Source organism: Chaetura pelagica, unplaced genomic scaffold (assembly GCF_000747805.2).
Source record: "Chaetura pelagica isolate M959 unplaced genomic scaffold, ChaPel_1.0 scaffold120, whole genome shotgun sequence".
NCBI lineage: Eukaryota > Metazoa > Chordata > Aves > Apodiformes > Apodidae > Chaetura > Chaetura pelagica.
The window spans coordinates 1950497-1973242 of NW_009951952.1; the positions used below are offsets into that span (position 1 = coordinate 1950497).

The 22746-nt window shown below is 37.8% G+C and overlaps 1 protein-coding gene across 1 annotated transcript in view; it reads right to left on the reverse strand.

The window, feature by feature from the left end:
• Window positions 1-19005, reverse strand: part of UBE3A (ubiquitin protein ligase E3A) — a 50053-nt gene extending 31048 nt beyond the window's left edge. The window contains exons 1-4 of the mRNA XM_009998745.1: window positions 18913-19005; window positions 14601-14668; window positions 6816-6934; window positions 2871-2915 (exon numbers count right to left, since the gene is read on the reverse strand). Coding sequence (XP_009997047.1) covers window positions 2871-2915; window positions 6816-6835 — 65 coding nt within the window. The 5' untranslated portion in view covers window positions 6836-6934; window positions 14601-14668; window positions 18913-19005. The remainder of the gene's footprint in view (window positions 1-2870; window positions 2916-6815; window positions 6935-14600; window positions 14669-18912) is intronic.
• Between the last annotated feature and the right edge of the window lie 3741 nt (window positions 19006-22746).

Sequence of the window (22746 nt, forward strand, 5' to 3'; positions counted from 1 at the left end):
AATGGCATCCAAAGTTTGTCTCACAATAGACTCATACAGTTAGTGTATATATTTGCAATGGTTGTAATTTCTCTTCCTGGCATATTTTAGGGCTGCTGCAGAATTATGTTTTTTGGCCATTCTTTGAAGAGAAACAAGCCAGCTATCAAATCTATTCCAAGGTAACATGACTCTACATCAAATATAACTGTAAGAACACCTTAAATAGGAGGGGTGTTCAATGACTTTAAAAAGAGAGAAGTTTCAAAGCTGCAAAGTATCCCATCCTCAAAAACAAAAGAAGATGAATGCACCTAAAACCACTGTATTGGAATACCTCTTGATTAATGACAGCATATGTTAAAGAGAATGGAAATACGTGAACTGGTAAGAAGACAAGTTATTGTTAGAGGATTCAAAATTACGAAATTTAGTGTTAAAGAGGTATTAAGAAAGTTATACTAATTGAAGCAGAAAGTTCAGACCTGTGACAAAAGCAGACAGGAGAAGATGCTGAACTTTAAAATTCAAAGGCTTGAATGAATGTTAAGAAAAAAAAGACTGCTAACTCTGAGCTAGGACCAAGATGTTAATCACACACAGAGCCAGAATTTGAAAAGCTTGGGATAAGCAAGACTTGTTGGTGGAAAAATTTGCTGCATGGGAGTGTGAAGGAGTCAGTAGATTTACTTATTAGTTTTCTTAAATTCACACATGTGAAACATAGGTGACTATGCTCTTGGTATAAAGCTTTACAGTGCAAAACACAATTGCTAATAAAGCAATTATATCAGCCAACCAGAACAAAAACAACTTAATTATTCATTGTGCAAATATCAAAACACTTGCGTAAACTCGTGTTTACTAGTGAATGACAGTCATGTAAATAACATAGTAACTATTTTAGCTACACAGGCTTTAAGGTCACACCATATTACCCAGCCTGTCATTCCACCTTCTGTGCCAAGAGCAACAATGCAGCATGATTGCAGAATGTAATAGGTAGCACACACATCACATTGTGACACCAGTTTAAAACATTTAGTTTTGCAAGTACACTATGCGTTAACACTGTGTAACCACTCCTCATATATGTGAATCTCTTCAGCTTGACAAACATAAATCTATTTTAGACAGATACCCAAAATCTGTATAGTTGGGGAAAGTCTAATCATTCTGCACAAATAAAAAATAGGTCAGCTTTCATACAGATAAGCTTGCTAGTGTATTTTTTTTTTTTACAGGTACATGTTTAAGGAGAATAAAACACACAAAAAGAATTGTCAGACTGCTAGAAGAAAATAGGAAAATAGTTATACTGCCTTTTCCTTCTGATTTATCATGAGCCTCCATAGTTTCTCACCAGTTGACACTCTTGTTTCTGACACATCTTGCCTTACAAGATGTAAAGAGGCAGTAGTCCAATTAACATTCTCCAGAGTGGACTACAGCCAGTCTAAAGTCTGATTTCCCCCATTTGGCTAAAGGAAACAGAACACAACTCAACTTGCTGCAGGAACACTGAAACACAACACATCAGGATCTGCTACTGGAGCAGCAGAAACTATGGCAGAGTTTCTGCCTTGCAGCCTGTCTCTAGCATGTTAACACAGTGACCACCCATCACCTCTCAGGTCTGGATCCCTACAACTTGTAAGAAAGCAACTAGACATTACTTCTGTAACAAATGGCATGAGTGAGGAAAACCCAAATTTGTTGTCCAAGGAGAAATTCTACTGCTAGACTTCACTGCAGTACGCTGCTAAAAACACACGAGGGAAAAAAAAATATCTTTGTTTCCTCCTTATCACTTCTAAGGTTAAGTATGCAGCCCAGTGTGGATGGGCTCGCTTCAGCTTTGCTTCTTCCCAAGTTGGGCAGCTAGAGCAGAGAAGTCCTTGAGCAATTCACACTATGGCCTTAGCCTGCAAAACATCCTGAAACTGGTATTCAGCCCACAGCATGTAAAACTAAGCCCCTTGGAGAGGAGGGTGTGGAGGAGACAGTTTAAGGTCAGAGAAGAAGTTTGTGGCAGAAGAGAAATGAACCTAGGTCTTTTGAAGCCTCAGTCCCTAACTGCTGGGCTATGCTCCTATTATTTTGGAACTTGTGCTGTAAGCTAGAGAAGAAGAGTCTGTGGTTTCCCTATTTGAGTTCTGTGACAGGATGGCTTGAAAAGCTAGAAAATAATTTTTCTTAACTCACAGAAGAATGAAGTTTTAAAACACTTTTTCCCTTTTTCTTTTTTAAATGGTTCTCTCTCACTGTGCAACCATTTTGAGATTGAAATTGAAGTTAACATTTCAGCCTATCACAATCTTGCTTTTAATTAATCTTGACTTCTAGTCTAATGAAGACATACCAAAACAAGGTTCAGAGGTTCTAAGTTAATACTGTTTAGCAAAAGAAAGTCTTTTGTTTCTATAAGCAACTAGTATATACATTCGCCAAATCAAGTCAGACTTTGTTTTTTCTTCTTAATCAAGCTATCTGCCACAACAGATATTGACAGGTATTGTGCCTTAGTACTGATGAGTCTTCAAACCCATGCAAGACGTTCATGAATACCAGGTAGGAACTATACTCCTAGTGTCAAGTCTGAATATAGGCCTGAAGATTTCTGACACTGTATTATGCTACCATCTACTGGTTCACATCAATCTCTGAACACTCTTTTCAACTTATTCATCCTCCAAAAAAAAAATCACCACAGTTTCTATAGAGGCTTAAAATTATTTTTCCATACTAACTCGAATTTTTCTGAAGTGATTCCACAGCTCTACTCAGCTTTTGCCTTTTTTTTTTTTTTAAGCAGGTACAAGAGCAAGCGTTACATATGTTCAAAACATTTTTCAACAAGACACACCAAACTCATCCACTCATTTACTTACATTCGGCTAGTTTCAATGTTTTCAGAGTGAGGTTCTCCTGGTGATCTGCAAATACAGATACAAAACCTTAAGCATTGCTGGTTATTTTAAGCCATTACAATATTGAGAGTTAGGAATCTGATGATAATGTATTAGTGCCAGTAAAAGCACCGTTACACATTTGTACATTTAATTTCTTTGAAGACAGTTTATAACATAAAACCTGACAATATAATTAAGCCAAATTTCTTGAAGGAGCACAGCAGTGCAGCTTATGCAACAGCAGCCATTAGAGGAGAGTTCTGCTGGCAGTACTTCTGTATTCAGGTTGCACAGTGCACCAGTTCTGGGCTTATTCTTTGTAACCACTCCTGTTATCAAAAGGTACACTCAAAGTTGATCAGTGATCAACTGTTACAAACAGATTCTCTGCACAGTGGTAAACTACAAAGAGTAGCTCAGAAGCAGGGCTCAGAAGAATCTCAAAACAAATTTCTTACCACTCTCTACTTGAATTTATGGACATAATCTCACAGAGCAGACACATTAAAGGCATCTTTCTTCCTTTCAGCCAACACATCTTCCAGTAATATGCAGAATTAGATGTTATTGTCTGGCATTTTTGAACACACAAGCAGCACCTGTGTTCAGCTTCCAACACCCTTGACTTAATTTCCAGAGTCATTTAAGGGGTATAGTTCCATATTAAGTAGGCTAAATCATAGCTGCTTAGCTCTTCCTTATTTCTATAACCTTCCTTGTGTCAGCACTGGTTCAAGAAGTTAACATTTATTTTGTAGACAGATTTTTTCTTTCCTCCCTTTGGGACTTCTCCCTACCCAGTGAGATTACAGCCAGTGAGACAACGCTGCAAACGCAGCCTTGGCTTCAAGCATCTTAAGCTGCCATGAAATCATATCCTGAAGAACTTTATTCAACCTTAACTTGGGTATAGATTTTGGTAGAGTTGACCAGAACTGCCACACTGGATATATTGCATGAGGACTGGAAATAGAGCATAGCCATTACTGTAAAACTCTGTAGCTTTTAAATGAACAAAAATGCCTTTCATGACAGAGCTTTCTCAAAACAGAAGTGAACTAAAACCTGCAAATATAACTCACTTCATAGGTTTCAACAGTTTGATAGGTGACTTCTGTTAGCACAGCTGAGCAGCCTTTGCCATAGCTTTGCAGGGAGAATCTTTGTTTATAGGAATGACATTCTGAATTTCTTTATTTACTATATGACTAGCTATATTATTCTCATGCTATTGGAAAACTCCACTTGTAGCCTGAAACACTCCCCTTTTTTCCTATGTTTCATTGTATTACCTTGCTAGATAGTCCTTCCTCTTAAAGCCTGGGGTGTTCTCTCAATTCTCTGCTAAAACTTTAGTTCCCTTACTGACATGACAGATCTTAGCAACTTTCTGGATTTTACCAAACTGTACAATATTAACAGACTCAGCTCCTAGAAAGCATTTCTGGCAGGCAGCAGGCAACTTAAAATTCCAGAGATAGTTGCATACTGTGCAGTGAAAGATGATGCACATTAAGTTACTTGTTTACATTCCATTAAATTATAAAATTCAATTCACACTAGGGATTCTGAAAATTACTGTCCAACTTCATACTCATGCTTAAAATACAAATATGCTGTAACTGGAAAGTAACATAGAAACTGCCCAATCTCAAAACTCAATCTCTGTTCCCTCTAAATGATGTTTCCCTATGTCACTGAAGTTCAAGACTGCTGTACTTAGCACTGGAGAGGCTGTGACTCTAATACTGTGTTCAGCTTTTGAGTCCCTCACTACAAGAAGGACATGGAGGTTGCTGGTGCATGTCCAAAGAAGGACAATGAAGCTGGTGAAGAGTCTGAAGCACAAGTCTTATAAGAAGCAGGTGAAGGAACTGGGATTGTTTACTGTTGAGGAGGCTGAGAGGAGACCTTATTGATCTCTACAACTACCTGAAAAGAGGTTGTACAGATGTGGGGGTTGGTCTCTTCTCCCAAGTAAGAAGAGACAGAACAAGAGTAAATGGCTTCAAGCTGTGCCAGGGAAGGTTTGGATGGGTTATTAGAAAAAATATCACTACAGAAAGGGTCATCAGGCACTGGAACAGGCTGCCCAGGGAAGTGGTTGTGTCACCATCACTGGAGGTATTTAAAGGACATATAGATGTGGTGCTTGGGGACATGGTTCAGTAATGACTTGGCAGTGTTGGCTAACAATTGGACTTAATGATCTTGAGGGTCTTTTCCAACCAAAACTATTCTATATTTCTATAGCTTCTGAGAAAAAACAACACTCAAGAGCAAAACAAAGCAAAATTTCAATTCCTTTCAACTCCAGTTACCAAAACAAGTCACTAAATACTTAAGAGAGAAAAGAACCTCATTTTTTTTTTTTTTTTTCTAATTATTCACATAGACATTTAAGTGCTAAAAGCCATACAACCTGAGGAACAGTGGGGAAAAAAAGTGTTTATCTGAATATTGGCCAGCTTCTTTATTCACATCCAGGACTTCAGAAACTGATAGCAGAGAGAGCTTGGAAGTCTGAGGTAGTTCCTTTGTTTTAGTTAGAGAAAAAACAACAAAATGAGGTTTTGGGTAAAAGCAGTGCTTTAAATTGCTATGGAAATACTAGTGAAATAGTGGTGTTAAAATAAAACCCTCATGAGTTCTAGTCATGTAGAGCCTTTAAAATACACAGCACTATGAAAATTTACAGAAACATTGCAAATTGGCATCTAAGCTTAGCATGTAGAAAAGGTAGCCTGGTGACTTGCAGACAAGTAAACATAGCTATTAGTATATCCAAAATATTTTTCTATCCTTATAATTTGTGAGTTTTATCTGGGCTTTGAACAGAGTGCAGTTCCAACACATTATCCTGCAAAGTGTTCTTCAGTAAGACAAGCAGGGTAAGAGAAGACAACGTTTCAGGCAAGTTCAGAAAAAAAATAAAACCTAGCTCAATCAAAAAAGGTTTGGTCCTTTAAGGTAAGTGGTTCTACAGAAAACAGGAATCAAATTCCTTGTTTGTTTTCTATAACACAAGCAGACCTACTGTAGCTACGATTTGCAGAACTATTAATGCTCTTATTAACCTGATTTTAAAAGGTTTCAAACGTCAAAGTAAGTACCAAATAAAATGAGGTTTCCGTACTCATTAAACAATGTGGAAGATCAATCTAATTAGAGGAATTGTAGTTATTTACTGAGAAGCTATTTATTCTGCAATACTCAATTATTTACAAAAGAGATACCTTGTTATTCCTCTGAAGGAGCAACAGTACTGAAAAATAACTATATAGTACGGCAAGACGTCCTTTCATCATGCTTAACATCTGAAACAAGAGTTCTGTTCAGAGAAAATCTCAGAGCAAATGCTCTTACAAATTTCAGCTTCGACTTAGATTGTAGAAACATCACAAGACACCATCTAATCCGAATGCTGCAGTATGAGCTAGCAAATTCAAAGAGTGGCTCACTTCCAATAACAGAAGGCTCAAGGCCGCTCCTTTTACCTACACTGTACCTCTCTAGGACAGGAAGCAAAGGTATGCAAGCCTACAGATTTTATCATCTTCAAGCCTCCTGGACAAAGACTTTAAAATAAATATAACAAACTTCTTAAGTAAGTACGTTAAGCCATTTCAGTATGACAGCAAAAACCCTAAGTGACTTCTAAATGATAGCATTGCTCTTCAGAGGGATTCCACAGAGCACCACAGTGCTCATATTTTAAAAAGCAGGCACAGAAAAACTCAGCATGCTTTGAAATCACTATAAGCAAAAGAGTAAGTCAGCTTTGCCAGCTGACTTATCTTAAACACACCACATACCTTAAGACTATTTACAAAACTTAGTTCAAGCCATACAAATGAAATACTTTAAAATGAACATTACACTAAAATTGATCCCAAGAAACAACACTGTATACTTTATGCTTACCTTTTACAAGCTGTGGCCATTCGGTGACATCAGGGTGATCACAATTTTGAGTCACTGATTAAAAACGAGTTGTCACACCAGTCCTGTATCACGCTGGGCTAAGCATAAGCTTAACAACTCTAAATAAGTAAAAATAATTTAGTTAAAAAGTCCTTACAAATTCTTTGCAGCCAGTCCACTAAATAAGAGAATGTAAGACAGAAGAGAAATATTGATGCTATGTGTTTTATCTGTGAGATTAAGACCTACTGCAAAAAAATTAGTTCATTTTTGAATGTCCTTCTAAGGCTTCTAGAATTACTCATTACAGTACACTCAACTGCTGAACTTAAAAAGTCACAAACTAATTTTTAGTCTCTCTAAAAAACACAAAACTCATCTCTTGGACCAGCAGAGAGCACCTGATGTGCTGTCAAGTCAACAAGCATTCAAAGATTTGGAAGCCTGTAAGCTTTAACTAGTGTATATTTCCCTGCTACAACTCAATTAATACCATTTCCTAACGAGGTTCTGTGTTTCCGGGGGAGCACCACGTAACTTGCACTTTGCCTCTCCCCAAAACGAAGTAAGCTAAAGCTATGTAAAAATTTCGTAAGAGCAACACAAAACCAAAAATCTTTTAGGTTCTTTGCTCCACACGTACTCTCTCCTCTCCCTTAAATTTTCAAATGTTTTTTACCTGTCAATTGTTTCCCGTGATCTGGCTTCACCGGTATAAATTGAAGTGTTGGTCCTTTACTTTGTCACGCAGGTGGCAGCCAATGATCACTCAGCAATACTCGTGCCCAGTGCGCCCTGGGACCACCCCAGCTGATTACTTCCATGGCTGAAAAGGAACCAGTTAATCTCTTACCTGCTGCTATTAGCTACTCTAAACTGAAGTTAACTGATGAAATCTTTCCCGATATAACCCTCAACACTCAGTTCAGCCCACTGTTTCTCCCACCCAAGCTCCTAAATGCACTGGACAAAGACTGTAAGGAAAAAAGGCCTCTGATGGAGAGAGTCAGATCACAAACAGAATGGTTCACTTTTTTATAAAGTCTTGCTTAAAATTGAAGTTATTACTGTACTTAGTAAAGAAGAAGTTATCTTACTTTTTCTAAACAGACAGCAGCTATGAAGACAGACCTCTGCACAGTATCTGTGATGTTTACTCCTTGGCTCTAACCCAGATGAAATCCCCCATTTGCAGGTTGCCATGCAGCAGAAGCCTCATACAGAAGAGCAAGGTGCACAAAGGCCAGTGAGCTATTGAGGGCACACCTGCAGCTTTCTGCAACATCTGCAGTCAGAACAATCTGGTGCAAATAGTAAGAGAGCACATCAGACAGCTTTAAATGTTTCAGTAAAGAAAGCTTTTGTGCTTGCCCAATCTAAAAGACACATTCAGTAAGGTCTTAAATCTGATGAGCAATCAAGCATTCTCGATAGTAATTTGTATCTGTTGAGTAAAATCATTGATAAGTAAGCAAGGCCCATGATTTTCTAAAGTTTGTCATATAAGCTGTTAACTTCTGTCATTCTACTACAAATTGCCATTCTACTACAAACTCTGTAATGTAAAAAAATTGTTTTAGTTTCGGAGTGATACTTTTTAGTTTTATGACATTTCATTATTTGAACATCAGTAATATTTGAATCTTTCCACCTAAATACAAGTGTGGGTGACATCAGGAAAGTATAAAAAACAGCAGGCTACTGAAAACCTCCAAAACAAAACAGAGGTTCCCTAACACCTATGTTTTACATGTGTAAATTGTTAAAGTTTAACTGAGTCAATGCCAGGAACACAGTATAATGAATAAAAGTCAGTTGGAAAGGTTCCTCATCTGTCAACATTAAATGACAAACATGGTAAAGGTTTTAAAACTCATGTTTTCTGACTATCAGCTCTACAGAAAAGCCAACAGCAAAACAAAGATGCTGGTGCAAAACCATGAAGCCTTAAAGCACTGCATATGGCATGCTGACTGTTAAGACCTGACCCCATCCATTTTCAGGCACTCCTTAGCTTTAACAGAAGAGATGCCTATTCTAAGGCAGCACTGTCTTCTAAAGTTAAGGCCATGTTCTTGCTGCTTTCTGAACTTACACAAAATGGCTCTGCAAAAATGCATTTAGCTCTTTGCCCAAGTAAATTTTCTTATGTTAGTCAAGGAAGACAGCGGTGTAATCTCTTAATGCCCCATTGATTAGGAACCCCTTGTTCTTTCTGACTGCTGGAGGTACCAGCTCACATTCTGGAGTGTGCTGAATCAATCACTCCCTACCTAGACTTGTATCCCGTACCACCCAGAACATGGGGACAAGCTAATTGCAGTAATCCTCCATCTAAGTGGAAACATGTAGAAACAATAGGCCAAGAGCAATCTTAGTAAACCACAGTTTTCATGAGACTTTATCAGATGAAAGAACATTATTGTCAACAGTGAAGGAACAATAAAGTATTGGTGCTGGTTTCAAAAAACATCAGATTTTGGATTGTTAAAGAATATGCACTGAGGTGGCAGCTCTAAATCATGGCCGAGACAAGTCTGTGCCCAGGTCTGACACGTTAGTCAGATTTACCACACCACTGGACATGGTATCTCCACAGCAACTCTGTGAAGGGATGCAGATACCAAACAGGCATGAATATCACAGGGCTGATGTTAACCTATCTACATTTTGTAGTAAAACTTGTATCTACAAATTGAGTGTAGATCTAAATCTAGATACCTTCAGACTAGATTTACTGTACTGGGGTCTAAAAATCTCATGCTACTTTTCACATGCATTCTTAATCATTTTACCTCCCACCTCCTTCTCATCCTGCTCTGTCCCCACCTACCCCTGCTGCCGTTCCTGTGGGACAGAATATGACCAGCAAGGATTCCCTAAACACAGATGAAGTAATTAACTTTTCTAAAACCTTACTCACTCATGCATCAACAGAGCACAATCTGCTGGCAAAGAGACCAACATGTTGAAACATGGGGTGGGTGGCAAAGGAAACTGCCATCTATGATCCCTTATTCTGAGTCTAGTTTGAACAAAGGACATTTTGACTGCTGAATCCAAATGCAGCAGAAAAAAAACCAACAAACCTGGTAAGAGAGTCAAAGGATACTACTTGATCAGGAAATGGGAACCACACTGATTAATAGACTAACATCCTGGAAAAGGGTAATGTGAAGAACAGGAAGCTAACCTAAACCCACTTTTCTGTCAAGAGAAATTCCTTTACAAAAACATCCTAAACCTCTGGATGTAGCTTGCCTTCTAGAAGGTACAAAAAGCAGCCCTTGGAGCAAATATTTATTTACATTACCCAAACTGATTTATCTGGTCTTTGATGTCATGATTAGCATAGCTTACAGTTTAGGCTTTTGCAGACACACAGAGCAGCTGAAGGTATTGCACAAAGTTTGGGCCGGTGGTATATGTTCAAGAAATCCAAGATGGCTCCTAGGCTTTTTGGGACTGGGCAGGCTCCAGTACAGACATCTATATATGCCTAGTGACTACTTACAAGAGGTGGATTCACCACCTTTTATAATTACCAAGACAATACACCAGATCCATGCCTTCACACCACGTATCTGAAGAACCCTGTGTGGCATGGAGTAGCCCTCATTGAGGGGGAACAGGATAAACTGTCCATGCAGTAGTTTGAGGTTGTAAAGGTGTAGATCTTCTGAAAAGAATGTTCCTATCAACTGAAAAAGATGGAGGAAATACATAAAAATGAGTGAAAGAGCAAGGTGTCAGAAATGGTGTTCAGATGCACCAAGAGAGGCTACAAGCAACTTTGCTGCATAGCCTGGTGAGATCTTCTCTTTGAGTATTTAATTTAATCTTGAAAGTCTGAAATCCCAAACCTGAGCCAAGAAGAAGCCTGCAGCTTAAATGGATTTCCTGTACTTATTTCTTTCCCCATGTTATTTGGCTTTCACATTCTATGTTAACACAGCAATCTGGCAGCTGACACCCATTACCTGCAAGGTCTAGGGATCCCTGAGAGAAGGAACACTTCTCTTACTCAAACTATGACTTCTTCTTAACCTTATTGTAGGACGGGTGCCCTCTGAGGTAGCATTTGTAAGAATTTACGTTTCCCTTACAAAATAATTTTAAGTATCAACCAGAGTAACTTCTGATGCAAATATGTTTAAGATTCCTTCATGACAGACAGTCTAAAGACAATGGAGGTGAATGGGGGTGATCTACCTGTACAAAGGAGCACTGTGATGTTTCATACCTTCCAGTGCCAGAATTCAAGTTGATTAATTAAAAATAACCATGTCTCTCAAGATACCAGTAAAGGCAGCTTTTTTATGTTCTCTGAAGAATCCATCTGAATCCCCCAAGAATTAATTTGATACATTTCCAGAACAAAACAGACAATCATCATACACTATACAGCCGAAGGTGCACTCAGAACTACCCTAGCTAGCTTACTATTTCAAAAAAGGAAGTGATAACTGGTAGGAATACTGGCCTTCTGTAACTTGAGATTGATTCAAGTGTCCTGAAGGAAATTGTAGAATATTCATCAAATCCCTAAGTTCAGTCTTAATCAACCCTTGCAAGGGGGGATAAAAAAAGGTAAGTGTAAGAGGCATGTTTGAGACTTAATTTCTTGGTAAGGTTGGAAACATCAGTTGCTTTTGTTGCCTGCATGCTGCTTCCAACACAGAAAATATTAAAAGACATAAGATTCCAGAAGCTGCCCTCATGCAATTAATAGCAGGTCACATTATCAACAATCCTAAAGCAAAACAAAACAGCCACCAATAAAACCTGATTACAAAAATCCTAATGCAGCTGCAAAAAAAACAGTAGCAGAACATTTACGTGTATATTTTTTTTTCCACTGCCTGGTAAACTAAAACATTCAACTAACAACAACAAATACAAAATCACATAATTAGGAGACCAAAAAAATTGAGTTCTATCCTGGAAAATATCAATCTAAAGTCACTAAGGCAGACCCAACTGATGAGCAAACACACACATGCTCCCAGTATTATAGTTACAATGACAATCTGACTCAAAGTTCCTGGAGAGGTGTCACACTATCTGCACTACAATGACAATCTGACTCCTGAAAGTTCCTGGAGAGGTGTCACACTATCTGCAGAAAGTACAAAAACTGAGCCCAGTTGTCCAATTATTCAGTGTTCTTCAGAAGTGTTCAAAAAGTAGCAGAGAAGAGCCACACAAAGACATCATGAAGACAGGAGAAAGTGCCTTGTGATTAGATAATGGAAAGAGTTCAAAGTTAATGAAGCCAATCAATACGCATATTGGAAGAAACTACGTCCTATCACAGCACAGAAAGAACACACAAAAACATCTTCCAGTTAAAAGAAAGCATATAAAAACTCACACCTAGAAACCAAAGGCTGACAAATTCACAATAAAGTAGGAACACATACATGCAGGACAAGGACAATTAACACTTGAATAAATTATTTAGGAGGAATCTGAATCTGCTCCTACCTTCAACTTACAGCTGGTACCGTTCTGGAATTTATACTTCAGTAAAAACAGATATAACTATAGACTTCCATAAGAAATTCATCTTCTAATACCTGCATACTCACTTTGCCTTGATGTGAGTACTCTAGAAATCATATAGTAATGCTTTGTTCCCATTCCCTCCTCCCACCCCAAAGCTAAAGGCCTGTGCTTTATTCTCATTTTCTACAAATGCCCCAGCAGCTCTGCATACTAGAATTTTCCCTTTAACATTTGTTTTGGGTTTGATATTCCATTAAGATGACAGATGTACTTCAGTCACCTTTGTAAAAAGGGGAAAAACCTAAAATTATCTTTAGCTTCTGAATGTTGTACTTCAACCACAACTGATTTTGATTATACTATACACACATTTTTTACAGCAGGACCACTTATTTCTAGCTCAGTTATTTCTGCTACATCAGGCTTGCTCCAAAATGATATATATTTGTGAATGGAAAGCCCCTCCTACATCAGGAGGTGAAATCCAAGCATCTATTTACATTTCTTTTGGCAGCTCTCCTTTTACTGGTGAGGTATCATGTTAAGTTATTTTCCAAACAGGTAAGTTTTACAGCTTCACTTCAGCTTTAATATTTAAACTTTGATTGCACCTGTCCTTTTGCTTATGCTTTGTTATTTTCCTTTCTTCTGCCTCACATATTTCAAGCAGCCTTCTATGTAAAGTACTCTTCTGTCCACCAGGCTTTTCTGTGACACCAGCATGTTTGTTTATGTATAGTTTATATTAAGATCAAGCAATGATGTGACTCTGTAGCGTAACATTCAGCTTTTCTGATGTTCCATTAGTACTCATTACTCACAAATTGTGGGGCATTAGAGGGGAATTGTTCATCAATCTATGAAGGGCACAGCTTCACACAAACTCTGCATACATTCAGTGGCAAGCAGTTGAACATTCAGAAAAAAAGCAGCCAGCAGAAATAATGGCAATAAAGAAATAATGGCTTAGGATTGAAGAAGAGCCATCATACACACAACTAGTATTAAAACTGGAGAGCAAGAAGCAGGTGGGTGGTCCCAGTGGTGCTGTGGGTGCAAAAATGAATATACACTACCTGCCAGATGCCTGCTAGAGTAAAGGACCCATCTATACAATTCTCTCAGGAACATCTGGATTGTGATAATGTAACATTATAGCTTTAAGAGATTTATACTTTAATTAGCACACACTATATTTAAAATTTCAGCTTAGAATTAATCATTGCAGCTCCTGTCTATATCTTCCTAATAAACAGAACTTCAGAAAAAAAAAACAACACTCAAAACTCCTTCTCCAAGGTTGAGATTTCAAAACTTTTAAATATACTTAAGAACATATTTAAAGAAAAGCCTAGGCATAAACACACAGCACATAAAACTCAAATAAGCCGTTACTGAGCTCTTCGGCATATTTTAAGTGGTTAAAATAGAAAATAAATACATAGCTTAGGAGTAGTTGTATGAAGTAGATACATAAAGTTTTGTATATCCATTAGCAGATGTACTTAATATAGTAGAAAATTGAACTTAAACAATAATTGTTTTTCTGAACACAGACATACAAAGTGTCAAAAATTCACTAGGTACCAAGTTGCAGAGCTACAGAACTTAGAAAGCACTACAGAGTGGTGCAGTTATTCTGTACTACCAGGTATCTCCACAGGACTATCCCAGTAGAAAATGGAAATTAAAATAACTACAAGTTGAGGTTTCAACCTTGCTGTAATGCATGTACATATTTTTAAGCTGGCTGGACACTTAAGAGCCTGGACAAAAAGATATACCATGTGCTCATGTTAACACTACTAATGAAGGTGACATTTCTGTATTTCCTAAGTTTCCAATTTTCAAATTTGACTTAGACTGATGTTTCCTCAAGTTTTCTAGTAATCATTAATTTATTTTTCAAGTCATACCTAAAAATTGTACTGGCCTAACTATAAAGATGCTCAGCAACACAGAAAAAAAACTTTTGGAAACAGCACCAATTCTTATCCAATCCATGGAGAAACAGAAGGATGGTAGCAGCATGATATTGAGCTTGTAAAAAAAAAAATAAAAAATTAAAAAAGGCAATTCAATGTTGTATCAGCAGTATTTATTTTCTCCAAGGAAAAATCAAAGTTTGAGAGGACTATCCCTAAATAACAGACACCAGTCGAAAAAAAATGGGAAAATGAAGGTGCTTCTTCCTGCATTTATTTTAAAATTGGAGAAAAATATAATGATTTATTATAATTACTAGCATACAGACAATAAGTGAAAATACAAACATACCATATCTTTCCAGAGCTGCAGAAACTTGTTCTTTCAAATTCTAGAATGGACTTCTACACTTCTTGTACCTGTAATGCAAAACACTACATTTAAGTTTTTGCACTATGCTCCATAACAATGTGAAACCAAATACAACTTCAAAACATTCAGGAATGGCCATTCAATTAGTAAAAAGTTTGCAACTGAAGGAAACATAGACTTAAGATTCACAGAACACCTCAAGTTCTGTGAATGGAAGGCACCCATAACAATCACTGAGTCAAATTCCCTGCTTCTTGCAGGGCTTCCTAAAGCTACATCATATGATTTCCCAAACTAAATCATACTTTCCATAAAAACTGCAAGAAAAAACACTTAATATGTTAGAAAAACTACAAAAGCAGAAAGTACAAATGCACAATGTTCCCTATTCTTTCCTTTCTAGTGATGCAATATGGTTATACAATTCCATTCATCCAGTTCACTGCAAATATCCATTTCCTTCTTCTGGAAGATTCTGGCAAGGTTTCTTCTCCTTCACCAACCCCCTTTAAAATAAAAATTATTATTTATAATAAGAAAAAAACAACAACATTCAAAAGAATTTACAGATACGACCACATCTTTGTCGTGGCTCACCAGGACTGTTGGGAGTTCAATATGCTTTTCTATGAATTGTTCATTTTCAGGGACTAGTGACTAAAACATCCTCCAAACTTTTTCAAACAACACCTAAAGCACAACCAATTTCAGGAAAAAAACAGTGACAGAAACAGGTATATAGGTACAAAAAAAACCCTAATTACTTTCCAGAAAGTTAATAATATGACAGAGTATCACATTTCCGGTACTGTGAAGATTTAATACTTCATTTCTGCGTTTCAAAACTCTTCTTAAGAACAAACAAATCCAACGCAGCTCATTTAGGCTGATCTCTGTTATAGATCAGACTTTCCCACAAAGGAAAGCCTGATCTGGTTACCTTAAGAGTACATTCAAGTTTGTCTTGAAAATGTCAAACAACAGAGAACTCATCCAGTATCAAAGGCCTCATTCGGTATCAAGGATGTGAAAAGGAGTGATCCTAGACTGACACAGTCATGCCAGTAAAGCTCTACAGCCCTAAAAGTTTGTGCACCTTTTTTAAAATATTTAAATCCAAAAGTTAAATAGGGCACCATACCTCTTCAATGAAACAAGACTGCTAGTTCAACAAACAACTACAGTAATTATGTGGATTTATGCACAATTAGGATGAATAAGCTAATGTTAAGCAAGTGTGTCAATAAAACTTTACCATTCAGAAGAAAAAAAAAAAAAGAATTTATCTGAACAGTATGAGACAGTAACTGATTTTCCTCTTCAGAGGTGGTGCTTTCACTCCATACCAACAGCAAAAATTCAGAATATTTAATCTTACATACTATAGAAGTATAATTCTTCTTTCACAATGACACCACTAGGCAAACTCAGTTAAAAGTATTCTGACAAATGTGACCAATATTTTCACACCCTGTATCACAGAACTTTCAGCCTGAACTTCAACATATGTATTTGTTCATTAAACTCACAGAGCAATGACAGCTACATAAAATTCACTCACTCTAGGGTACAAAAGCACCAACTTTCAGTGTGCACAGAGTATAAGCAGCACACAAGTACAGCATGAAGTATCACAAATACATCTATCATGGATCTTATAATTACTGCCCAGCAAGGAGAAAAGAAAACAAAGGTTCCCAGCCTAACTAAGGTTATGCTGTTTAAGACAAGAAGAATTTTTGTCTTAAATTCTTCTTGCAGAAGAAACAAGACCACAGTAGAGGAGATGGAAACAGGATTTGCTTAACAAGGAGGTAGCAGAAGAGCTATTAACTCTAACAGCACAAAACTGAAGCACCTGGATTTCCATCCAGTTCTTTCCTTAGTCTCCTCCCACCAGCTACCACACCAACAAGGCAGGACAGGAGCTCATCAGTCTACGAAAAAAAACTGTGCAAAAGCTACAAGGCTACAAAGTGAAATGTGGAATCTGCAATACTTGTCTAAAAGGAATGAAAATAATTTCATGCAGTCAGATGTGCTTCAACAGTCACCTTTAGTGTACTTATTAATTAGCATTAAGCCGTATCTAGCTAAAAAAATGCAAATGGTGCACATGACTAAAAGCATGGCTTATCATTATTGCTTCCACTCAACATAATCTTGGTCTGTCACACGACCAGAGCCAAAAGAACTGCTTTACAACTGTGCTGTACATTTTCAGGATGAAAAAGATTTCAAGGCACAGGGAATGTTATTGATGAAGATGGCAAGCTACTGAATTAACCAAACTGTAGCATGCAGAATTGCAAAATATTTAAGATTTTAATTCCAAATTACAAAAACCACTTTCTAAATCTCATGTCTTGCCTAATGAAAGTTATTATGAAGTCATCTCTATCAGATGCTTACATAGTATTTTCCACTTTTTTTCCCCCAATAACTGTCATGAGAAAGGACCAGAAGAAAAAAATTCTAAGCATGCTGTCCTAAAGAAAGTAGCAAGTATTTTACCTGCTATTGTAGATCTTCTCACACAATCTCAAATAATCACCACTTTCTTCCACAACTGACACTCTTAATATAACATTAGCCAAATTTAAAAAAAAAAGTAGTATTCACAAACACCCTCTTTCAGTAAGATGTTCCGGTCTTTGGAACCATGCAAATGGAGCATTTATCACCACTTTACAATTTAAAAGGCTCAATCTATGCAAACAAAAACTACCAGTACTTCACAGAAGCAATACACACTCTCTAAGAACTCCCACGTCCTTGAACTTTCATGGGATTTGCAGGTCATGTAAACTCTGTGTACCTGTGGTCCACAATAGGCAAGTTTTGCTGCAACAACTGAAACACATCTAGGTGCTGCAACTGCAGCTAGTGTAGGCTGGTGAACCTTGGACTTCATAAAAATACAGTATATACACATACTAAACAACAATATTTGGACATGAGATTTCACTACAAAACAAAAAGTAATTGTTATCTGAATATAGCCACAGAAATAAGAGAGATGAGAACATCATGTTGGAAATAGAAATTCTGAAGTAGCGACAGACATCAGCATTACCTGTCTTGATCAAAGTTTCCAATACCTTTTAAGCAAATGAAAAATACTGTACTGTAAAATCAATATATTTTAAGCATTAAAGTAACCAGCTCAAAACACATGATTAACCGTAACACAAAAGAAAAAAGTAATCTACAACTACAGTAACATTTAATTAAGTACTTTGACCTGCAGCCCATGTTAGAAGTTCAGCTCCTTTAAGAGCCACTCCACCACCCTCTAACACCTCAAGCCTGCTGCACTGCAGCTGCTCCAACCTGGGTCCCACGGAGCATACCAGAGCAGGAGTACACAAGTATTGCCAGAGTCTGGCTGCCTGGACAAGTCTGGCATCTCTCAGCACCGTGCAAGTTTGGCCACATGTTAGAGACAGCTCTTGTGCCTCCCCTGCACACAGCTCGAAAGGTAAGGGGGAGGGGGTGTTTATTTGTCATTCTAATTTCCTCATTTTACCCATTTATTTGGTGTATCAAGGAAGTACCAAGTCCAAAAAGGTGTGCACTAAAGAGAGAATTAGAACGGTCTCTTCTATTAAGGAGAAATGAAGAATCAGCTCAACTTCTAGAATATTAGCTTGATCAAAGCAACAAAGTCCTGCTACCATCCTCACAGAACACCAGAATGAAAATTACATCCCATAGACTAATTGCTACCAGCCAATTATGCAACAACCACCAAACCCAAATACGGTTTCCATGATTTTCTGCTTGTGATCTCCCACCAGTTCATGTAAGGCCCACCAAAAAACTGAGATACTGTACTTGACAGTTTCATAGACACTTTTAAGTTTGTGTTATTTAGTTACCATGACATAACATCAAAGACTGAACACAAAAAAAGCACACCCTCCATATCAAGCAGCCAACCAGTACAAGTTTGTGTTAGAACATCACTGCTGTCATTCACCTCTGGTACAGTCCCATTGTTGACATACTACATAAAATAAGCATTATTCTCAAAGGTAAAGAATGTGAACATAGATCATATTTTAAAGCTATCTGGACAGATGCAAACAGTAATGCTTTTCGATGGAAAAAATCTTGAACAGCTACAGACTGTGAATACCCTTTTCAAGCCACCAGATTACAAAAACAAACAAACAAACAAAAAGGTCCAAACCAAGGTTTGCCTAACTAGAAGTTTCTCTTAAAACACAGCCACCTCTGTTCTAAGGAAATATAAGTTGCTTCAAAAGAAGCAGGTCACCTCTCTTACCTAAGACCGTCAAGTGAGGGTCCAGAGGACAGCCACCCATTTAGTTCCACTCAGCTGAACAACTGCAGCTTCTCCTAATTCTTCACCACCCTGTAAAACATGGGTAAAGAACCATGCAGGACGGTAATGGAAAGAGTATAGGTAAAGATTGACTTCCACCCCCTTCCTCCATTCAGCGGTTTGCATAACACAGGGAAGCAGGCTCAACCTATTAAAAGTAAGAAGGAGTTAATGCTTCCTTTAAGAGATTCATTCATAAGAGTATTTTGTGAAACAGAACACTATGGCAGTATTTAATTTATAATATAACTTTGCAACAAATAAATTATGTTGTCATCAATAAGTTCTCTCTTTCCTAGCCACAAGAAGGTGGAATTATCAAAAATAGCAATTTTAAAGTGCCATTTGTTTAGATGTTACACTGTCAAGCATGAATCCTGGATCTCAGTGGTATTTGTTTTCTTTTTTATGTTTCTCCTATCAGGTAATTTTCCTGAAGAAATGTCTCACCAACTGGTATAGCTACTGAACTGTACCTTCATTACAAAATATTACCTTTACACTGAATTTGCTTGATTTTCTGCTAGTCAACCAGATTCACTGCACACATATGAACTAGTTTTTTCCCAAAGTTTTGTTCACAAGTAATAGAGCCTTATGAGGCTGTCAGGCACTGCCTGTAAATACAGGAAGTGAATGCAGTAAATGTTAAGGTCAAAGTATTTAAGGTGACAAAAGTCACTTCAGAAATGCAATTTGCTTGGTTTGGGGTAAAAAAATTCAAAGATCAGCCAAAAAATTATTCTTTTTAACTCCTGGGAGAAGGGGAGGAGGAGATTTTATTTTTTTTAGGAGTAAATACCATATTCTAAGCTATTTATTAAAGACCTTGATAGCAAATATATTACCCCTCTCTTTCCATGTACAAATCAGAATTTGATTAAAGACAGAAAACCATTCAACACTGCTTCTCTATAAAACTCCCAACTTAAATATACCAGATGGTTCAGAAATACGTGTAAAACGTACCTCTGTTGTTTAAAAATCAATACAAACTCATTAACTGAAGTGAAGCAAAGACCCAGTCCATAGTACAAGAAATGAATATTGACACTGGAAATTAGATGCAAGCCTACATACTTTAGGAATTTTCTCCTCTTGTCCCCCAGTTGCAGGTTCTAGTTTTAAGAATTAATAGCTTTTATCTTCCAGTGTATGAATACACCAGTGTGGGGAGGGAGAAAGACATTTCCTGTGTTTAAAAAAAAAGAAGTTATCTCTGGATATTCACCAAGTAAACTGAAACTAAAAGTAGTACAGGCAAAAATATAAATGAAAGAAAAAAAAAATCTTTCCTCAACAGCAAAAACTAAGACGATGCATATTTACAAAAATGTAAACACCAAATTTGTTCCATGATGTCATATAATGTTTATACAAAATATTATATGCTTAAACATGTTCACAATTTGTTTATGACTATTAAAACTTCTTTGGTCAAAGATATTCTCTCCCCACCAATTACGTATATTGTTAAGTAGAACCTATGAATTCATAGAGATTTAGTGAAGTGGATGACAACAAAGCATATATTCATAATGAAATAAGCATGATTTTACACCAGGATACATGATTCATTTTTCCAAAGCAGGTTCTCTCTTACAAAAAACGAAGTTAAATGAAAATAAAGATAACCTGTTTTGTTTTCTCAAGTTGATTAAAGCAGAGATAAAACTCAAGATGTTCTAACAGGGACCTTAACAAGCTGAGGATATCCCCAGATGTATTTAACAAATACACAGCTTTAACTTCCATTCACAAAAGAATATGTCACATGCCTTCAAGCAGTGACAGTAATTAAAAAAAAACCCCAAAAATAAAAGCTTCGTTTGCTTTTTTTAAAAAAAAGGATCAAACCCTTACAATGTTATGAGTTCTGAAGAGGACCTGGCTCTAGGCTTTGAAACTCACTGCTGCGAAGAAGTTAAACATCTCTGCTTTTTCAAGCCTGCTTTTCCTTCAGTCACTTTTTTATACAGTCACAATATTATACTTTTAAAAAACCCAAACAAATAGAAGAATGCATTTTGTCATCTAGCTCAGTGCTTTAATTTCTAAATTCTTGGGAGAAAATCAGAATACTCCAGTGAGAAAAAGCAGCATGCAACTCTAGTAAACATAAAAAGAATGTATTAATTGCAGTGTGAAAAATGCTATATCAAACAGCAAACATTTAGAGTGGAATGGAAGGTATTCATAAGAGAGACGAAGCATCTGTAATATTGCAGGGAAATTATTTCAATTAAAGCTATTTTTCAGCCCTGTAAACCTCAGCAGTGGTCTAGCTTTTTTTCTCCAAGGTTTGTCTGTATTGAACTCACAGAACATTACTGTTACCAACACAAGCCATAAGCACTGCAAACTGAATCTGTTTTAAAAGACAAACGTACGTGAGAACTATTGAATATCCATAGCAATTTGGTAATGCACATCGTTTCAATTCCACACTAATTAAACTGAGTTTCAGGGGGTTTTCAATTAAAAAAGTACCTTCAACTGTTTCCAAGACGAAAGGGCACAAAGTATTTAGTGCCACTTCCCAAACCAAGCAGTTCATGAAAACTGTAAAGCCCATTTTCCAGCAGTTTTCATCCTTACTGAGAGATACCTCTCACCATCTCCATTATTCTCCCATCCAGTCACAGATGTCTAACAATACAGTTAAACTTAATAGTGCAGCTTCTCCCTGAGTGGTGAACTGCTCTCTAACTGGATGCTTTCTGTGAGTTAGCATCTATCAAACCTCTACCTCTCAAACCAGAAAAAAGAATATATTAATCTGACAATACAGCCACATAGGTTCCTTCTTAGGAAATTAAAAGCTAAAATTTTGTACAATTTCCCACTGAGGAACTTTTGGGTAGACATGCATGAGGCATGGTAAAACTAATCTGACAAACTGATTCTCACAGAGCTTCAGGTGTGCACAGACTCCTACTGAAGGAAGGAAGTTCCCATAGAGACAGAGGGACCATTCCTGAAGTGATGTGCAAGACACAGGCTTTCTCTCAGAATTAGAGCACCACTTACACAAAAATAAACATAAGTACTTTACAGTACATTAACTGGAGGGAAATAACCACAAGTGTATAGATTACAGGTTCTTGCCAGCTAAAGCAGAGTTGTGGAACATACTTTGTTTCCTAAGCAGTAGTAACTTCTGAATGACCATGTCACGTCGTCTTAAGGCACCTGATTTACAAATGCACTGTGAGCCACAACAACCCATCAAGTTAATTTAAAATAAATACTGCAGGCACAGTTAAAAGCTGAAACCCGACAAGTCCCGCAGCCAGAAGTGACAGATCACCTTAAGCAGCAAAGCAGCCTGTTCACAGGTGAACAGGTCCAACTTTTCCGACTGGATGGAAGGGAAGACGAGCAAACAACCATACCTACTTTGTTAAGCAGACGAGTTAGGCACCCTGGCAGTACTTCACACCCCCGTACCTCCCCAGCTGCTCGCCCCATGCCCACGAGAGCCCCGTGGAGCCGGGAAACTGAGGCAGAGGCCGGCTGGGTTCACCCAAGGTCGCGCAGCAAGCCCCGGGGTGCGGGCGGGCTGAAACCCGGAGCCACCCGCCCGCCCGGCCTTCCTTTCCCCGGGTGCCTCACGGGGAGGAGGGAGAAGACCACCGGCGCCTTCCCCAGGCCGGCGAGGGGAACCTCCCCGGCGAAGGGGAGCCAGCAGGGCCACCTCCCGGCCCCCTTCCCCTTCAGCCCGGCGTGAGGCGGGCGCCATCCCTCCCTCTCTCCCTCCCTCCTTCCTTCCCT